Here is a 19,739-nt window from a genome sequence, read left to right on the forward strand (position 1 = left end):
TATAGAGCATTCCATCCAAAAGCAGCAGAATACACATCTCAAGTGCACATGGAATATTCTCCAGGATTGATCACATGCTGGCCCACCAAGTGAGCCTTGGTAAATTTAAGAAAGTTGAAATCACATCAAGCATCTTTCCCGACCACAACACTATGAGATTAGAAGTCAACTACAAGAAAAAAATTGTAGAAAACCACAAGCACATAAAGGCTAAAAAATATGCTACTAAACAGTCAATGAATCACTAAAGAAATCAAAGAGGAAATCGAAAAAGTACCTAGAGGCAAATTAAAACAAAAGCACGATGATCCAAAACCTATGGGATGCAGCAAAAGCAGTTCTAAGATGAACTTTATAGCAATACAATCTTACCTTAGGAAACAAGAAAAATCTGAAATAAACGACCTAAACTTATACCTAAAGCAACTACAGAAAGAAGAACAAAAAACCCCAAGTTTAGTAGAATGAAAGAAATCATAAGGATCAGAGCAGAAATGAATGAAATAGAGACTAAGAAAACAATAGACAAGATCGATGAAACTAAAACCTGATTCTTTGAAAAGATAAACAAAATTGATAAACCTTCAGCCAGACTCATAAACTAAAAGAGGGAGAGGGCTCAAAGCAATAAAACTAGAAATGAAAAAGGAGAAGTTAGAGTGGACATCACAGAAACACAAAGGATCATAAGAGACTACTACAAGCAACTATATGCCAATAAAATGGACAACCTGGAAGAAAAGGACAAATTCCTAGAAAAGCACAACCTTCCAAGACTGAACCGGGAAGAAACAGAAAATATAAACAGACCAATCACAAGCACTGAAATTGAGACTGTGATTAAAAATCTTCCAACAAACAAAAGCCCAGGACCAGATGGCTTCACAGGTGAATTCTATCAAACATTTAGAGAAGAGCTAACACCTATCCTTCTCAAACTCTTCCAAAATATAGCAGAGGCAGGAACACGCCCAAACTCATTCTAAGAGGCCACCATCACCCTGATACCAAAACCAGACAAAGATGTCACAAAGAAAGAAAACTGCAGGCCAATATCACTGATGAACATAGATGCAAAAATCCTCAACAAAATACTAGCAAACAGAATCCAACAGCACGTTAAAAGGATCATACACCATGATCAAGTGGGGTTTATCCCAGGAATGCAAGGATTCTTCAATATATGCAAATCAATCAATATGATACACCATATTAACAAATTGAAGGAGAAAAACCATATGATCATCTCAATAGATGCAGAGAAAGCTTTCAACAAAATTCAACACCTATTTATGATAAAAATCCTCCAGAAAGTAGGCATAGAGGGAACTTACCTCGACATAATAAAGGCCATATATGACAAACCCACAGCCAACATCATTCTCAATGGTGAAAAACTGAAACCATTTCCTCCAAGGTCAGGAACAAGACAAAGTTGTCCACTCTCACCACTATTATTCAACATAGGTTTGGAAGTTTTAACCACAGCAATCAGAGAAGAAAAAGAAATAAAAGGAATCCAAATCAGAAAAGAAGAAGTAAAGCTGTCACTGTTTGCAGATGACATGATAGTATACATAGAGAATCCTAAAGATGCTACCAGAAAACTACTAGAGCTAATCAATGAATTTGGTAGAGTAGCAGGGTACAAAATTAATGCACAGAAATCTCTTGCATTCCTATACACTAATGATGAAAAATCTGAAAGAGAAATTAAGGGAACACTCACATCTACCACTGCAACAAAAATGATAAAATACCTAGGAATAAACCTACCCAAGGAGACAAAAGACCTGTAGGCAGAAAACTATAAGACACTGATGAAAGAAACTGAAGATGATACAAACAGATGTAGAGAATACCATGTTCTTGGATTGGAAGAATCAACATTGTGAAAATGACTATACTACTTAAAGCAATCTACAGATTCAGTGCAATCCCTACCAAACTACCAATGGCATTTTTCACAGAACTAGAACAAAAAATTTCACAATTTGTATGGAAACACAAAAGATCCCGAATAGCCAAAGCAATCTTGAGAAAGAAAACCAGAGCTGGAGGAATCAGGCTCCCTGACTTCACACTATACTACAAAGCCACAGTAATCAAGACAGTATGGTACTGGCACAAAAACAGAAATATAGATCAATGAAACAGGATAGAAAGCCCAGAGGTAAACCCACGCACATATGGTCACCTTATTTTTGATAAAGGAGGCAAGATTATACAATGGAGAAAACACAGCCTCTTCAATAAGTGGTGCTGGGAAAACTGGACAGCTGCATGTAAAAGAATGAAATTAGAACACTCCCTAACACCATACACAAAAATAAACTCAAAATGGATTAAAGACCTAAATGTACGGCCAGACACTATCAAACTCTTAGAGGAAAACATAGGCAGAACACTCTATGACATCAATCACAGCAAGATCCTTTTTGACCCACCTCCTAGAGAAATGGAAATAAAAACAAAAATGGGACCTAATGAAACTTAAAAGCTTTTGCACAGCAAAGGAAACCATAAACAAGAAGAAAAGACAACCCTCAGAATGGGAGAAAATATTTGCAAATGAAGCAACTGGCAAAGGATTAATCTCCAAAATTCACAAGCAGCTCATGCAGCTCAATATCAAAAAAACAAACAACCCAATCCAAAAGTGGGCAGAAGACCTAAATAGACATTTCTCCAAAGAAGGTATACAGATTGCCAACAAACACATGAAAGGACGCTCAACATCACTAATCATTAGAGAAATGCGAATCAAAACTACAATGAGGTATCACCTCACACCAGTCAGAATGGCCATCATCAAAAAATCTACAAACAATAAATGCTGGAGAGGGTGTGGAGAAAAGGGGACCCTCTTGCACTGTTGGTGGGAATGTAAATTGATACAGCCACTATGGAGAACACTATGGAGGTTCCTTAAAAAACTAAAAATAGAACTACCATATGACCCAGCAATCCCACTACTGGGCATATACCCTGAGAAAACCATAATTCAAAAAGAGTCATGTACCACAATGTTCATTGCAGCTCTATTTACAATAGCCAGGACATGGAAGCAACCTAAATGTCCATTGACAGATGAATGGATAATGAAGATGTGGCACATATATACAATGGAATATTACTCAGCCATAAAAAGAAACGAAATTGAGTTATTTGTAGTGAGGTGGGTGGACCTAGAGTCTGTCATACAGAATGAAGTAAGTCAGAAAGAGAAAAACAAATACCGTATGCTAACACATATGTATGGAATCTAAAAAAAAAAAAAAAAGGTCATGAAGAACCTAGGGGTAAGACGGGAATAAAGACGCAGACCTGCTAGAGAATGACTTGAGGATACAGGGAGGGGGAAGGGTAAGCTGGGACAAAGTGAGAGAGTGGCATGGAAATGTATACACTACCAAACGTAAAATAAGATAGCTAGTGGGAAGCAGCCACATAGCACAGGGAGATCAGCTCAGTGCTTTGTGACCACCTAGACGGGTGGGATAGGGAGGGTGGGACAGAGGGACACTCAAGAGGGAAGAGATATGGGGATATATGTATATGTATAACTGATTCACTTTGTTATAAAGCAGAAACTAACACACCATTGTAAAGCAATTATACTCCAATAAAGATGTTAAAAAAAAAAAAGTTGAATACCAGAATTTCCAAAAAAAAAAAAAAAAAAGACTTATTTAATAAAAGGCTATAGTAGTCAAGACAGTGTGATACTGACATAAGGATAAATATATAGATTAATGGAACAGAACAGAGTGTTAGTAATAAACCCACTTATATATATGGTCAATTGGTTTTTGTAAGACACGCCAAGGCGACTGGATAAAAGGATAGTCTTTACAAAAAGGTACTAGAACTACTGAGAAGCCATTTGGGAAAAGACAAAAAAACCTCACAAAAACGCAGCCTCTATTTTCACCTTACACAAAAATGAACTCAAATCACAGACCTTAAATACATGTTAAAACTATAAAACTTCTAGAAGAAAACTTGAGAGAATATCTTAACTTGGAAAAGGCGAAGATTTGTTAGATAGAAAATGCAAAATATCACCAATTATAAGAGAAATTTGATAAATGGAACTTCACCAAAATAAAAAACTTCTTCTCTTTTAAAGATTCTCTTAAGGAAATAAAAAAGCAAGACCGAGTGAGAGAAAAGATTTGCATCTCATATATCTGACAGAGGATTTGTATCAAGAATTTATAAAGGGGCTTCCCTGGTGGCACAGTGGTTAAGAATCCGCCTGCCAATGCAGGGGACACGGGTTCGAGCCCTGGTCTGGGAAGATCCCACATGCCGTGAAGCAACTAAGCCTGTGCGCCACAACCACTGAGCCTGTGCTCTAGAGCCCGTGAGCCACAACTACTGAAGCCCGTGCACCTAGAGCCCGTGCTCTGCAACAAGAGAAGCCACTGCAATGAGAAGCCCACGCACCACAACAAAGAGTAGCCCCAGCTTTCTGCAACTAGAGAAAAACCCACGCGCAGCAACGAAGACCCAACACAGCCAAAAATAAATAAAATAAAATTTAAAAAAAGAATTTATAAAGACCTCTTACAATTCATTAATAAAAAAACAGGCAAAAGAGTTGTACAAAAAATTCATAAAAGAAGTTATATGAATGATTTGTAAGTATATGAAAAGAAGCTCAACATCATTAGTCATCAGGAAAATGCAAATTAAAACCACAGTGAGATAGCACAACGCTCACACTAGAATAGCTAAAATTAAAAAGTGTGATAATACTAAGTGCTGGTGAGATGGAGCAACTGTAGCTCACTTTGGAAAACAATTTGACAATTTTTTATGAAGTTAAATTTATACTTACCGTATGCCCCAGCATTGCCACTCCTACATACTTACCCGAGAGAAATAAAATCATATGTCCACACTAAAACTTGTACATGAACATTCATAGCAGCTTTATTCCAAATACAATGAAATGCTATGAAAAAATTAAAAGGAACAAATTACTGGTTCATGCAACAGCACTGATGTATCTCAAAAACCTTATGCTAAGTGAAAATTAGGCAGACATTAGATTATGTACTGTATGACTCCATTTATATTTAATTCTACAACAGGAAAGACATCCATAGTGAGAGTGGTTACCTGGGCCAGGATTGACTGCAAACAGGCAAGCCACTACTACTCATTTGGAGTTTTCATTGAAGATAAAACCCATTTGCTACCATCCTTGCCCTGAACCAATTCAAATCCACTGTCAGGGGTTTTACTTTTCAAGTCCACCCAAGAAAGCAGAAACCACATCAGGTATTTTAACAGAAAATTTAATATATTCAAAAGTTAGACTCATATTAGAGGACTTAAAAGGAAAAAGTCAAACACTAAGGTAACACAAAGATAAAAAAATTTAGGAAGCAGTTACCATGCCTAAACAAAGGAAATAAATTTAGGTTATCGCAACCTAAAAGCTTGGCAAACAGGCACTCATGGAGCTCTGAGGAGAACGTTTTGCCAAGCTGGTGCTTGTGCCAGGAGGTTGGTGTAAGGTACCCACAGAGATGGGACTCAGACCTTTGAGAAAGGGTCACCAGTCAGCTGGTGTTGGTATCTCTGAGGGAAGGTGATAAAGCTGTTACGGAAGTTAAGGATAAAACAAAACACACTGCCACTACCAGTGTGCAGAAATGCGCTGGGTAATGCCGAAAGACTAGCACCCCACTGGGAGAACCTAACAGGAAGCCAGCTAGTAAAGGAAAAGCATGGTTTACAGAATCCAAGTCCCAGCATCACAAAGCAGAGTTAAGAATAGAAAATTTGGGGCTGAGAGTCAACACATTATTAACCAACACAGATGCCAAACAAAACAAAGTAGAGGCCAAATAAATGACCTCCAAACAAGAACATATGGATAATTTCTGCTCATGAACAAGATGCTGAACAAGACTAGACAAGACAAGATGCTAGAATTAAAATCTTCATCCAGCTCTACCACTAACTAGCAAGTAACTTAACATGAAGGAGCCTCAACAAGCTGCATAATATCAAGGTACCCCAGCTTTCAATCATTTTTTTTCTACTTCAGGATTGCTCTAAGGAGTCCATAAGGAATATATGAGTGTTCTATCCAAATGCACAAAATCACTGTTAGCACAATTATAAATATTAAAAGACAGGCACAAAGTCAAGAAGCAAATTAAATACACCCTAACATAAAAATTATTGAAGTGTGTAGGGAAGTATACAGCTATGCAGATAACAAATTTTCTAATTTAGACTTCTGATGTCTATATATTAGTAAGCTAATAAACTGCATTTTTATTCTTAAACAACAAGTACAGACCTATACTTCTTCAAACTGGTTCAAGTGAATAGGCAACTCTCAATGCAACATTGTCATCACACACCTAGCAGACTTACTCCACCACTCAGCCATGATATAATCTGTCATTTTGTATCAAAACGGGTGGTTCCCTATATTTAAAAAGATAACTGAATGTAGACTGTACCTTGGAACTGGTAAAAAAAATTCAAACATATTAATGCATTGTAAGTGTATATAATATAGATATAGATATGTGGAAAAGAACCTTTGTCCTAAGAAATAACAGAGCCAAATAGGAATTTAAAAATTTAATTGAAAAGAACATTACAGTACATATTTGGGAAAGAAACTAGAAAAAGATTTCAAATGATACTTACCCCCTAATTAATGGCAGAAAGTAGGAATTCCACTTTTGATTCTATATATAAACTTTGCTCTAATTTGTAGCATTAAACAATTTTCACATGTGGACATAAAGTGGAAAAACACACCAAAAACTTGTGTTATAACATCTATATTGAGATACGAAAGCACATAAATAGCAGAATTTCTACAATATTCATATAGTGACTCTATTACCAGTGGTTCTCAACCTTTAACCTACTTCGGAATGACCCAGAAGGCCTATAAAAACGCAGACCACTGAGCCCGATACCCAGAGTTTCTGATTCAGTAGATCTGAGGGAGGACCTTAGATCTATATTTCTAACAAGTTCCCAGGTGATGCTGACACTGCTAACCTGGTCAGCCCTCTATTCTGACCAAGCCAGAATAAAATTTCACATTATATCAGTACCTTCAAAGCAAAGACAGAGGATCTTGGAGAGATATTACAACCTAAAGAAAGTCACTGAACTCTAAGTCCTCAACAGAAACTGAAAAAACTTCTGACTGACCAGTTACTATTATAAAACACAAAGAATTAAAAATGTACCTACTATTACAGTATAAGAGCTCCTACTAGGAGTAGTAGTTGGTTAGTTAGTTTTAAATTGGTAGGACAGATGTATTAGCATACTGGAGTGAGCGTAATAGTCATGGGCACCAGTCTGTATATCATACACATGGAATGCAGAACATTCCATAATCCATTTAAATGTAGCTTAAGAGAGTTTCAATCATAATGACAAGAATAAGCAGGTTAATTCTTAGATATCTACAATGATCATGCCATGTCCAGTAACATCTTCTTCAAATATAAAAATATATGAAAAATAGGGCACCAAAGAAAATACTAAGATTCCTATTACCACCATAAAATATTGTCAAGTGCTTGCAAGTACATTTAGATGTTGTTCACAGTAGAGAACTTACAAGGACAATCACCAAAAAAATAAAATAAAAGTAAAATATATTAAGCTTTTTATTAAGTTAGTATAATTCCTATGATGGTTAGTATATCTCAGTCACAACTGCTGATGCTTTTTTAAGTTTTTATAATCAATATATGGAAGGCATGCAATAATAAGTTCTTCTTTTGTACATCCCTTCAGACAACATTTTTCTGAGTATCCTCTGCGTTTTCTTTGGGGATGATTCCCCCAAAACAGATTGCTTAAGGTTTTAATTTTGTTTGTATTTTTCTTCTGAAATTCTACAATCTCATGAATATATGGACTGATATCTTGTGATGAGGAAAATATCTCTTGTCTTGTCTTAAAAGGCAAGTTAGGCTTTTTGTACTGATGCTCAGGCAGTGACTGCATCTTCAAACTGTTTATTGCTTCTTCCTGAGAGGCAGAAGTAGAGACTGTTGAGAGACAAGAAAAAAATCCTACTTTATTAAAATCTTCCTTTAGCTGAAAATTTAATCATAATGCTGTAATACTAGAGTCAGCTAATTTTGAAAACACAAGTAATCACATTTTAACTAGTAAAATGGTTATTTGAAAGCAATGTATATTTTTAACTAAAATAGTTGTAGGTATTGTTTTCCTATAAAAAAGGCCTAGAAACGTTTGCACATTTTTATGCAAAAACTATTTTTGAGATATAACTCATATGCCATAAAATTCAGCATTTTAAAGTACACAATTAATATATATTCACAAGGTTGTGCAAACATCACCACTACCTAATTCCAGAACATTTCTATCACCCACAAAAAAACCCTCACCCATTAGCAGTCACTCCCATTTCCTTCTTCCTCCAGCCCCTGGCACCTACTAATCTACTTTCTATTCTATGGATCTGCCTAAATCATACCATATGTGGCCACCTGTGTCTGGTTTCTTTCACTGAGCATAATATTTTCAAGGTTCAACCATGTTGTAGCATCTCTAGCAATACTTTATTCTTTTTATGGCTGAATAATTTTCCACTGTATGGATATATCACATTTTGTTTACCTGTTTATCAGTTGATGAACATTTGGGTTGTTTCTACTTTTTGACTATTATGAATAGCACTGCTCTGAACACCCACATACAAGTTTTTGTGTGAACACATTTTCAATTTTCTTGGACATATACCTAGGAGTAGAACTGCTGGATCATATGGTAAATTTGTTTAACTTTTTTAGGAACCCCCACACTATTTTCCACAGTGGTTGTACCATTTTACAATCCCACCACTAGGCTTCCAACTGCTACACATCTTCATCAACATTTGATATTTTCCATTTTTTGATGAGAGCCATCCTAATGGATGTGAAGTGGTATCCCATTGTGGTTTTGATTTGCAATGACCTTGCAACTAATGATGTTGAGCATTTTTCATGTGCTTATCATATATCCTCCTTGTAGAAATGTCTATTCAAATCCTTTGCCAAGTTCTAATTGAGTTATTTGTCTTTTATGCACATTTTTAACTAAGTGGTTAGTAGAAGCCATTTTGGTTTTTGTTGAAATATAAAGAAATGGAGAAGTGATATGCTCAATGCACTGATTATTTCTATTATACTGCTCTTACTCAATATTACTGATAATATATTAAAATAACACCAGAAGGTAATTAATTGGTGGCTTGTTGGATTTCCATCATTGCCCTTGCCCATCTACAGTCCCTTTTGGGGGATATATTTGCCTCTAGCCACTTCTGTAGAGTCACCCTTAGGCAGTCATAGGGTGATTCCACCTTATATCCACAGATGAATAGTCAGGAGGTTGGCACCTGACCCCAAACAAACCAATCTACTACAGTGGCCAGCAATCCATGCCATGCGAAAAATAAGTTGGCTCAATCAGATTTCCTCTCTTTAAAATTAGAATTAAGAAGTAATGAGAACAAGATGAGTTAGAACCAAAACTGAAAGGATACTATGAAGCTTATCATGACAAGCTAAAGTTATAAAGGAACATAGATATTAGAGGAGAAAAGATTCAGAGAGCGAAAGAGAGAAGGTGATTTTTAGCACTGACTTGATTCCTTAGGCTTTCCAGGGCCTTTCCAGATCCATTTACAGATCTTGTTTTTTTTTTTTTGTTTTTTTTTTAAATATTAATACACTAAAGGCTCTGGGAAGTCTTTTTTTTTTTTAAGTATTTGTTTATTTATTTATTTATGGCTGTGTTGGGTCTTCGTTTCTGTGCGAGGGCTTTCTCCAGTTGTGGCAAGCGGGGGCCACTCCTCATCACAGTGCGTGGGCCTCTCACTATCACAGCCTCTCTTGCTGCGGAGCACAGGTTCCAGATGTGCAGGCTCAGTAATTGTGGCTCACGGGCCCAGCTGCTCCGCGGCATGTGGGATCTTCCCAGACCAGGGCTCGAACCCATGTCCCCTGCATTGGCAGGCAGACTCTCAACCACTGCGCCACCAGGGAAGCCCCAGATCTTGTTTTTATAATAACTATACTCCGCTTTTTTCTTGAGGGTATTTAGAAGAAACTCTGTCTCTTGCAGTGACAGTCCTATTAGAATACTCTGTAATAACTTTGTATTTAATAAATGCCTAAGACGAAATGTGGAATAGTAAAACTTTAGGACAGATATTAATCTATTCTAAAGTAGCAAATAAATAATGTCATCTAAGACAGATAAATATGTGATCAATTAAAGTGTGTCACAATGAACAGAGTACACTGAAGGGAAAAGTGAATTAGGTTGTCTAGGCAGGTTGAAGAAAGACCTTCCTGGATGTGATGTGCCATGTTCTGTCACTTAAAGGGAAAAAAAAGGCAGACAGTAAGAAGGAAACTTGTTCATGAATGAAGGCAACTAGAGACTAGTTAATGAAAAGTACATGTCAAATTGGAGAAGGAACTTAAAGCGAAACAAGCTGTACTCATCAGGAAACAAGAAAGGTTAAAAATGAGTATTCAAATCAATGAATTTGAGAAAGAGCAACAGAGATAACCCAAATAAGTAAGAAGGAAAGAAATCAATGAAATATAGAAACAAAACAATATAAAGGTTTAGAAAACCAAAAGTTGGTTCTTTTAAAGGATTAATAAAATAGAACTTTAGCCAGACTAATCAAGAAAAAAAAGATGAAAATGAACAAAATACACTAGGAAAAAAAGGACTACAATACAGATACAACTGCAGTTCATACAAATCAACATCAAAAAACAAAACAACCCAATCAAACAATGTACAGAAGAACTGAACAGACATTTTTCCAGAGAGGAAATGCAGATGGCCAACAGGCACATGAAAAGATGCTCAACATCGCCAATCATCAAGGAAATTAGTCAAATCAAAAACCACAGTGAAATATCACCTCATACCTACCAGAATGGCTATCATCAAAACTAACACAAATAACCAATGTTGGCAAGGATGAGGGGAAAAGGGAACCCTCGTACTGTTGGTGAGGATGTAAACTGGTGTAGCCACTCTAGAAAACAGCCTGGAGGTTTCTCAAAAAACTAAAATTAGAACTACCATATAACCCAGCAATTTCACTTCTGGGTATATATCCAGAAGAAACAATACACTAATTCGAAAAGATACAGGCACCCCAATGTTCGCAGCAGCATTATTTACAATTGCCAAGATATGGAAGCAACCTAAGTGTCCATCAACATATAAATGGATAAAAAAAGATGTGAGATATATATATATATATATATATATATATACACACACACACATATATGTATATATGTATATACATACATACATATATATATGTATGTATGTATATATAATGGAATATTACTCAGCCATGAAAAAGAATGAGATTTTGCCATCTGCAGCAACATGGATAGACTTGGAGGGTATTATGCTAAATGAAGTAAGTCAGACAGAGAAAGACAAATACTGTATGATATCACTATATGTGGAATCTAAAAAATACAGCAAATAGTGAATATAACAAAAAAGAAGCAGTCTCACAGATATAGAGAAGAAATGAGTGGTTACCAGTGAGGAGAGGGAAGGGAGGAGAGGTAAGATAGGGGTGGGGGATTATGAGGTAAAACAATTATGTATAAAATAAGCTACAAGGATATATTGTACAATACCAGTAATATAGCCAATATTTTATAATAGCCAATATTTTATAATAACTATAAAGAGTATAAAAGTTGTACACCTGTAACATATAATATTGTACACCAACTATACTTCAATTAAAAAAATTTTTTTAAACCATAAGCCCATTTCACTTACAAATGTTTGTTTGAAAGTCTCAAATAAGGTATTAGTTAACTGAATCCATGAACATATTTTACAAATATATTAAGAAAGTGTTTATCCCAGAAATGCAAGATCACAAAATCTATCAATGCAATTTACTATATTAATAGACTCCCATCCTCACTCTCAGCTGGTTTTGCTTTCTACTTTATGAGAAAATTGAAGCAATCAGAAGAGAACTTGTATTTGCTCCCTTCACTGTTTTTTTACTCATCTCTTAACATCCGTACCCATAATTCTGCCTTCTTAAGTATTTCCATAGATGAATTATCCACTCTAAAACCAATTCCTCCACTTACGGACTAGATCTATTTCCTCCTGCCCACTCCGGGATATCACTCCAGCAGTGCTTCTCTTTATCTTTCTTTCATCATTATTTTTTCACTTCTAGTGAACCACTCCTATCAGCAAACAAATGTGCTATTTCTCCCACTTAAAAAAAAAAAACAAGAAACACTTCTCTTGGCCCTGCTTACCATCCAATTTCTTTTCTCTCCTCTGTAGCAAAACTCCTTCTGTATTTATTAATTCATTTCTCTTCTCTTATTCTGTCTGAAACACATTCTATACAGGCTTTTATTCTATCACTCCACCAAAACTTCTCTTATCAAGCTCACAAACGACCTCTATATTGCTAAATTCAACAGCCAACTCTCATCTTATTTAACTAATAAAACAACACTCCTTCTTGATATGCTTTCTTCACTTGGTTTCCAGGATACCACATTCTCTCTCCTTCCCACCTAACTATTTGCACCTTTCTACCTCCTTTGCAAGTACTTCCTCTTCAGTTTTTTTAATGTTGATGTCTCCCAGAGCTCAGTCCTTGGTACTCTTTTCAATCTATACTTACTTTCTTCATGATCTCATCCAGTCTTATGGCTTAAAAAATTATCTATATACCTATGGCTCCTTAATTTCTTTCCTCAAGCAAATTTTTTCTTCCAAACTCCAGATTCATATATCCTACTTGCTACTCAACATCTCCACTCTGATGTCTCAAACTCAATATGTTTAAAACTCCACCTGAACTTTTCAAACTCAAAATGTCCAAAGCTGAACTACTAATACTGTTTTCCAAACCTGTTCCACTTGAGGCCTTTCCTATTTCAGTTGATAGTAACCCTATCCTTCCAGATGTTCAAAGCAAAAACTCTGAAATCACATATTTTTTTAACATATTGGAGTAATTCCTGATTTTTCTTTTTTCTCATATCTCACATCATATCTGCCCAAATATATCTAGATTATAACAGTTTTCACTGTTTCCACTCACTGCTACCATCCTTATCCAGATGCTATCCTCTCTAATACCTTCCTAACAGGTCTCTCTGTTTCTACTCTTGCCTCCCTACAGTCTATCCTCAACACAGTGGTCAAAGTGATCCCTTTAAAATGTCAATTATGTCACTCCTCTGCTCAAAAACCTGTAACGACTCCTTGCAAATGCTGTAAGAAAAAAAAAAAAAAAAAGAAGAGTGGTATAAAGTTTAGAAAGTGAAACTATTAAGATAGTTCCACATAATTAATGGATTAAAATCAACCTATAAAACTCAACTGTATTTCTCTGACCAATGATCACTAACTAGAAATATAATTAACAAGTATTTACAATAGCAACAAAATTAAAGTATTAAGCATTAACTTAACCAACAATACAGAAAGTCTCTATAGAGAAAACTTTAAAATTCTAATGACAGGATACAAAGATATTCCATGTTTTTGGTTGGGATGACTTTTTGTTAAAGAGATGTCAATTCTCTTCAAATTATTCTCTGTAATTCCATGCATCCCACTTAAATTCCAGAAGGATTTTTATAAAATAAATTCAATAAGCTTACTCTTAAATATATATGTAAGGATAAAGGCAGAGGATTAGTTCAGTCAATCTTAAGGGAAAAAAATAAACATTGGAGACTGGCTGTCCAAGATAAATGACATCCTACAGAGTCATAGTACTAAAACAGTGTAGTAATAATACAAAGTCAAACAAAAAGACCAACTGAATAAAATAAGAATCTCAGACAAACTTAATAAACAATAAAAGTGGCTCTACAATCAATGGGAAAAAACCAATTGTTCAGTAGATAGTATTCAGAAAATTATTTCCTCATGTAGAGAAAAGTAAGACACTGAGAAAACTAAGATAGTATCCCTAGCCAGAACAGAACCAAAAATGGGCCCCAGAATTAAGGACCTAATGAGAACAGTAAAACTATAAAGATAACAGAAGAACAGAAAAGGAACCTCTAACACTTTTGAAAGTTTTGTTCGTACTTTTGAAAGTATGAACAATAAGGCAAAACACTTATCATCTAATTGTATAAAAATTAAGACTTTCTGTCAAACACCAGTAGACAGATGACAGAATAGGAGAACATATCTGTAATATCTAAAACCTACAGCTGATTACTATTGTATCTAGATTTTGAATAACTCTTACAAATCAACTGGAAGATGACAATTCCAACAAAAAGTGAGCAAAATGTATAAACAGGAAATTTTCAAAAAAAGGAACCCAAGAGGCTAATATGTATATGAAGAGGTGCTCAAATTCAGAGCAAATTAAGACAAAAATGAGACACTATTTCACGCCTGTGGCACTGGCAAAAGTTAAAAATTGTATAATGTTAATTCTTGACACGGATACAAGAACACAGGAATCCTCATGTACTAGTGGTGCAACTATAAATTGGTGTAGCCATTCTGCAAAGCAATCTGAATGCACCTCAAGTAAATTAAGCATACATATATTTTATGATACATCAATTCTACCCCTAGGTATATATCCCAGAGAAATGTCCACACAGATCCATGAGGGGGCATATACAATGATGCTCACTGCAGTATTATTTATAGTGGCAGGGAGTTGAAGGCTATATAGGTTAGATGTTCATCACTAGGAGAAAGAATAAGTAAAATGTGAGGAATGCGTATGAATATTATGCAGCAGTTTGAAGCAATGACTAAAAGTTCACATAGCAATAATAAAATACAGATCTCAAATACCATTTAGATATATTTTTAAAATACATGTACAGGAAATAATGCACAATTTGCAATAAAACGTATACAAACAAAAATACATAATAAAACATTGGAATGGCTGCCTATGGGAGGAGGAGAATGGGCATGAAGAAAGGAGATATGTGGAGACTAACCATCTTCTAACATACCATATAATTTATTTATGTTTATTGTCTATCTTCACTATTCTGTAAGCTTCATGAAGGCAAGAACCTTCACTGCCTCCTGAGTGAAACTGTTCACTCTTATATCCCAGGCAGCATGAATAATACCTAATATACAACAGGCACACAAATTTTGTTGAATTAATATATAAATAGAGAGGTTCTGCATAGCCAGTTGTGATAATGATATCTAAAGAAACAAGCAAATGAACAAAAAAACAAGAATAGATGAATGAAGACCAAGAATGGGGGAATACAGCCTATCTAACTGGAATAGGGGTTATGGATTATGAAAAACTGGTGATGAAACTTTGATGATTTCACCTGGCACTAAGAGTTAGGCAGCACCATACTCAGCCAGAATTTAGAAATATGACGTTAGCTTCATGGTACCACACTATGAGGTAGGCATGAGACATGGCCCATACATTCAGGATCCACTAACAAGAAGCACACATCTCAAATTCAAGTTATGCATGCGTAGTCCTGAAAAAAAGCATTTTTGAATATCAGTGTATCAAACTATCTTTTCCTGTGTCAGACTCAAATAGATCATCAGAAGATTAAAATTGTTGATAATTGACTTGATCTAATATAGAAATATATTCTGCTGATATAAGCTAAATAAAAATTAATCAACTTTACAGCAACATTCACATGTAAAAGAAATTGCATACTTATATGTTCTACATTGGAATTCTATATTGGAAACACATATCTCCCTACAACTTCTAAATTAGTCACTGGAAATTAATAGGACAGACTACATGTCGTCTTTCCTTATAAATAAAGAATTCTTTAAATTTTAATACCCATTCATATTGATAACCTAAATCCATTTTTCATTCTTCCATATATTTTAAAACAACCATGGTTTTATTGCCACATGATATTTCCACTTCAGCAAACTGTCCTTTATATAGTTCCCATAGTAACATGTTTAATGAGTATGAGAACTCTGAAATATTATCAGATGTATTTTCATTTCCTACGAATCTTGTTTCATTGCAGATCCCTCCTCATTGAATTAATGACATGCTCTCCTTCAGGGGATTGTGAATAATACCTGAGACAAAGGAGTCATTAATCAGCTCTGAGTTTTAAAGTTGACTTTTTATTAATGAGAAAAGAGTCTCCTCCAGAGTAGGCTTTGTCGAGAAAAAGGATTCTAAACTCTTTTTCAATAACAAACTCAAGCTTGGATGACTGAAGGTAAAATTTTGAGTAGGGTATAGGTAATGAGAGCACAGTATTTGATGTGAGAGAAATGCCCACTGAACATGAAGTAGAAAGGGTAGGTCCACCTGGCATTTCTGGGAGAAAAGAATAATGAAGAAATAGAGAAGTGAACTAGTCCCTTGTTACTCAAAGAGCGCTGTCCAACTAACGGAATAAGCATCACCTGGGAGCTTATAAAAATGTAGACTCTCAGGCCCCACCCCAGACCTACTGAATCAGAATCCGTATATTAACAGTATTCCCCAGGTGATTCATATATACATTAAAGTGTGAATATCAACTGAACTAAGGTACAATTTAGAGACTGGTGAGAAACAATTCCTTCTTTGTAAGAGCAGGATAAAGTGAGTTTATATGTAGGCGGTTTTGATGGTGGAAAATGATCATGATTCAGTCTGATGCTTTCTATTGTTTCTGTCTTTAAAAGTTTTCATTCCCCTTATATGCAGATGGCATGATACTCTATATAGAAAACCCTAAAGACTCCACACAAAAACTACTAGAACTGCTAAACAAATTTAGCAAGGTAGTAGGATACAATATTAACATACAGAAATCTGTTGCATTTCTTTACACTAACAATGAGATACCAGAAACAGATAGTAAAAAAAAAACCCTTTTAAAATCACATCAAAAGAAAAAAAACCTAAGAATAAACCTGACCAAGGAGTGAAACACTTATACCCTGAGAACTATAAAATATTGATAAAGGAAACTGAAGATGATTCAAAGAAATGGAAAGATATCCCATGCTCTTGGATTGGAAGAAATCTACAGATTTAATACGATCCCTGTCAAATGACCCAAGACATTTTTCACAGAACTAGAACAAATAATCCTAAAATTAATATGGACCTACAAAAGACCCAGAATTGCCAAAGCAATCCTAAGGAAAAAGAACAAAGCTGGAGACACAACCCTCCCAGACTTTAGACAATACTACAAAGCTATAGTCATCAAAACAGTGTGATACTGGCACAAAAACAGACATATGGATCAACTGAACAGAATAGAGAGCCCAGAAATAAACCCACACACCTACAGTCAATTAATCTTCAACAAAGGAGACAAGAATGTACAATGGAAAAAAGACAGTCTCTTCAGCAAGTGGTGCTGGGAAAGCTGGACAGCCCCACGTAAATCAATGAGGGTAGAACACTCCCTCACACCATACACAAAAATAAACTCAAAATGGCTTAAAGACTTAAATATAAGACATGACACCATATAACTCCTAGTAGAGAACATAGGCAAAACATTCTCTGACATAAATCATACCAGTGTTTTCTTAGGTCAGTCTCCCAAGGCAATAGAAATAAAAGCAAAAATTAGCAAAGGGGACCTAATCAAACTTATAAGCTTTTGCACAGCAAAGGAAACCATAAATGAAACGAAAAGACAACCTACAGAATGGGAGAAGATATTTGCAAATGATGTGACCAACAAGGGCTTAATTTCCAAAATATACAAACAGCTCATATAGTTCAATATAAAACAAAATAAAACAAACAACCCAGTCAAAAACTGGGCAGAAGAACTAAATAGACACTTCTCCAAAGAAGACTACAGATGGTCAATGGGCACATGAAAAGGTGCTCAACATTGCTAATTATTAGAGAAATGCAAATCAAAACTACAATGAGGTATTACCTCACACTGATCAGAATGGCCATCATCAAAAAGTCTACAAATAATAAATGCTGGAGAGGGTGTGGAGAAAAGGGAACCCTCCTACACTGTTGGTGGGAATGTAAATTGGTACAGCCACTATGAAGAACAGTATGGAGGTTCCTTTAAAAATTATTGGGGTGGCCAAAATGTTCATTTGTTTTTGTTTTTTTTTCCCGTAAGATGGCTCTGGTAGCGTTTAGTTGTCTTTAACTTCATTCGAAACAATTTTGTTAGTTTGTATTGTGACAGCTGTCATATCAGCATATATTAAAAAAAAAAAACTTATCAGGGACTTCCCTGGCGATCCAGTGGTTAAGACTTCACCTTCCAATGCAGGGGTTTGGGTTCAATCCCTGGTCAGGGAGTTAAGATCCCACATGCCTCTCGGCCAAAAAACCAAAACATAAAACAGAAGCAATATTGTAACAAATTCAATAAAGACTTTAAAAATTGTCCACACCAAAAAAAATCTAAAAAAATACCACAACCTATCAAAATTGGTGAATTTTTGTGTAGCCATTTTAATGTTGAAGATGGAAGAAAAACAGCAACATTTTTGGTATATTATGCTTCGTTAATATTTCAAGAAAGGTAAAAATGCAACTGAAATGCAAAAAAAAATTTGTGCAGTGTATGGAGAAGGTGCTGTGACTGATCAAATGTGTCAAAAGTGGTTTGTGAAGTTTTGTGCTGGAGGTTGCTCACTGGACGATGCTCCATAGTCAGGTAGACCAGTTGAAGTTGATAGCGATCAAATCGAGACATTAATTGAGAACAATCAACGTTATACCATGCAGGAGATAGCCGACATACTCAAAATATCCAAATCAAGCAATGAAAATCATTTGCACTAGGTTGGTTATATTAATCACTTTGATGTTTGGGTTCCACATAAGTTAAGCAAAAAACCTTCTTGACCATATTTCCACATGTGATTCTCTACTGAAATGTAATGAAAACATTCCGTTTTTAAAACAAATGTGACAGGCGATGAAAAGTGGACACTGTATAATAAAGTGGAATGGAAGAGATCGTGGGGCAAGTGAAATGAACCACCACCAACCACACCAAAGGCCGGTCTTCAGCCAAAGAAGGTGATGTTGTGTATATGGTGGGACTGGAAGGGAGTCCTCTACTATGACCTCCTTCCTGAAAACCAAGCGATTAATTCCAACAAGCACTGCTCCCAATTAGACCAACTGAAAGCAGCACTCAACGAAAAGCGTCTGGAATTAGTCAACAGAAAACACATAATCTTCCATCAGGATAACGCAAGACCGCATGTTCCTTTGATGACCAGGCAAAAACTGTTACAGCTTGGCTGGGAAGTTCTGATTCATCTGCCATATTCACCAGACACTGCACCTTCAGATTTCCATTTATTTTGGTCTTTACAAAATTCTCTTAATGGAAAAAACTTCAATTCCCTGGAAGATTGTAAAAGGCACCTGGAACAGTTCTTTGCTCAGAAAGATATAAAGTTTTGGGAAGATGGAATTATGAAGTTGCCTGGAAAACGCAGAGGGTAGTGGAACAAAATGGTGGATACATTGTTCAACAGTTACTGGTGAAAATGAAAAAAGTGTCTTTTATTTTTACTTAAAAGCCAAAGGAACACACACAATGGAATATTACTCATCCATAAAAAAAGAATGAAATAATGCCATTTGCAGCAACATGGATGAACCTAGAGATTATCATACTAAGTGAAATAAGTCAGACAGAGAAAGACAAATATCATATGATTATCAC

At 35.5% G+C, this 19,739-nt stretch overlaps 1 protein-coding gene across 1 annotated transcript in view; it reads right to left on the bottom strand.

Annotated features, from left to right (window-relative positions):
* Positions 1-7,613: 7,613 nt before the first annotated feature.
* INSL6 (insulin like 6) overlaps positions 7,614-19,739 on the bottom strand; it is a 31,059-nt gene continuing 18,933 nt past the window's right edge. The window contains exon 2 of the mRNA XM_082471116.1: positions 7,614-8,057. Within this exon, the coding sequence (XP_082327242.1) occupies positions 7,714-8,057 (344 nt within the window). The 3' untranslated portion in view covers positions 7,614-7,713. The remainder of the gene's footprint in view (positions 8,058-19,739) is intronic.

Source organism: Balaenoptera physalus, assembly GCF_965194825.1.
Source record: "Balaenoptera physalus genome assembly, chromosome: 7".
In the NCBI taxonomy this organism is placed as follows: Eukaryota; Metazoa; Chordata; class Mammalia; order Artiodactyla; family Balaenopteridae; genus Balaenoptera; species Balaenoptera physalus.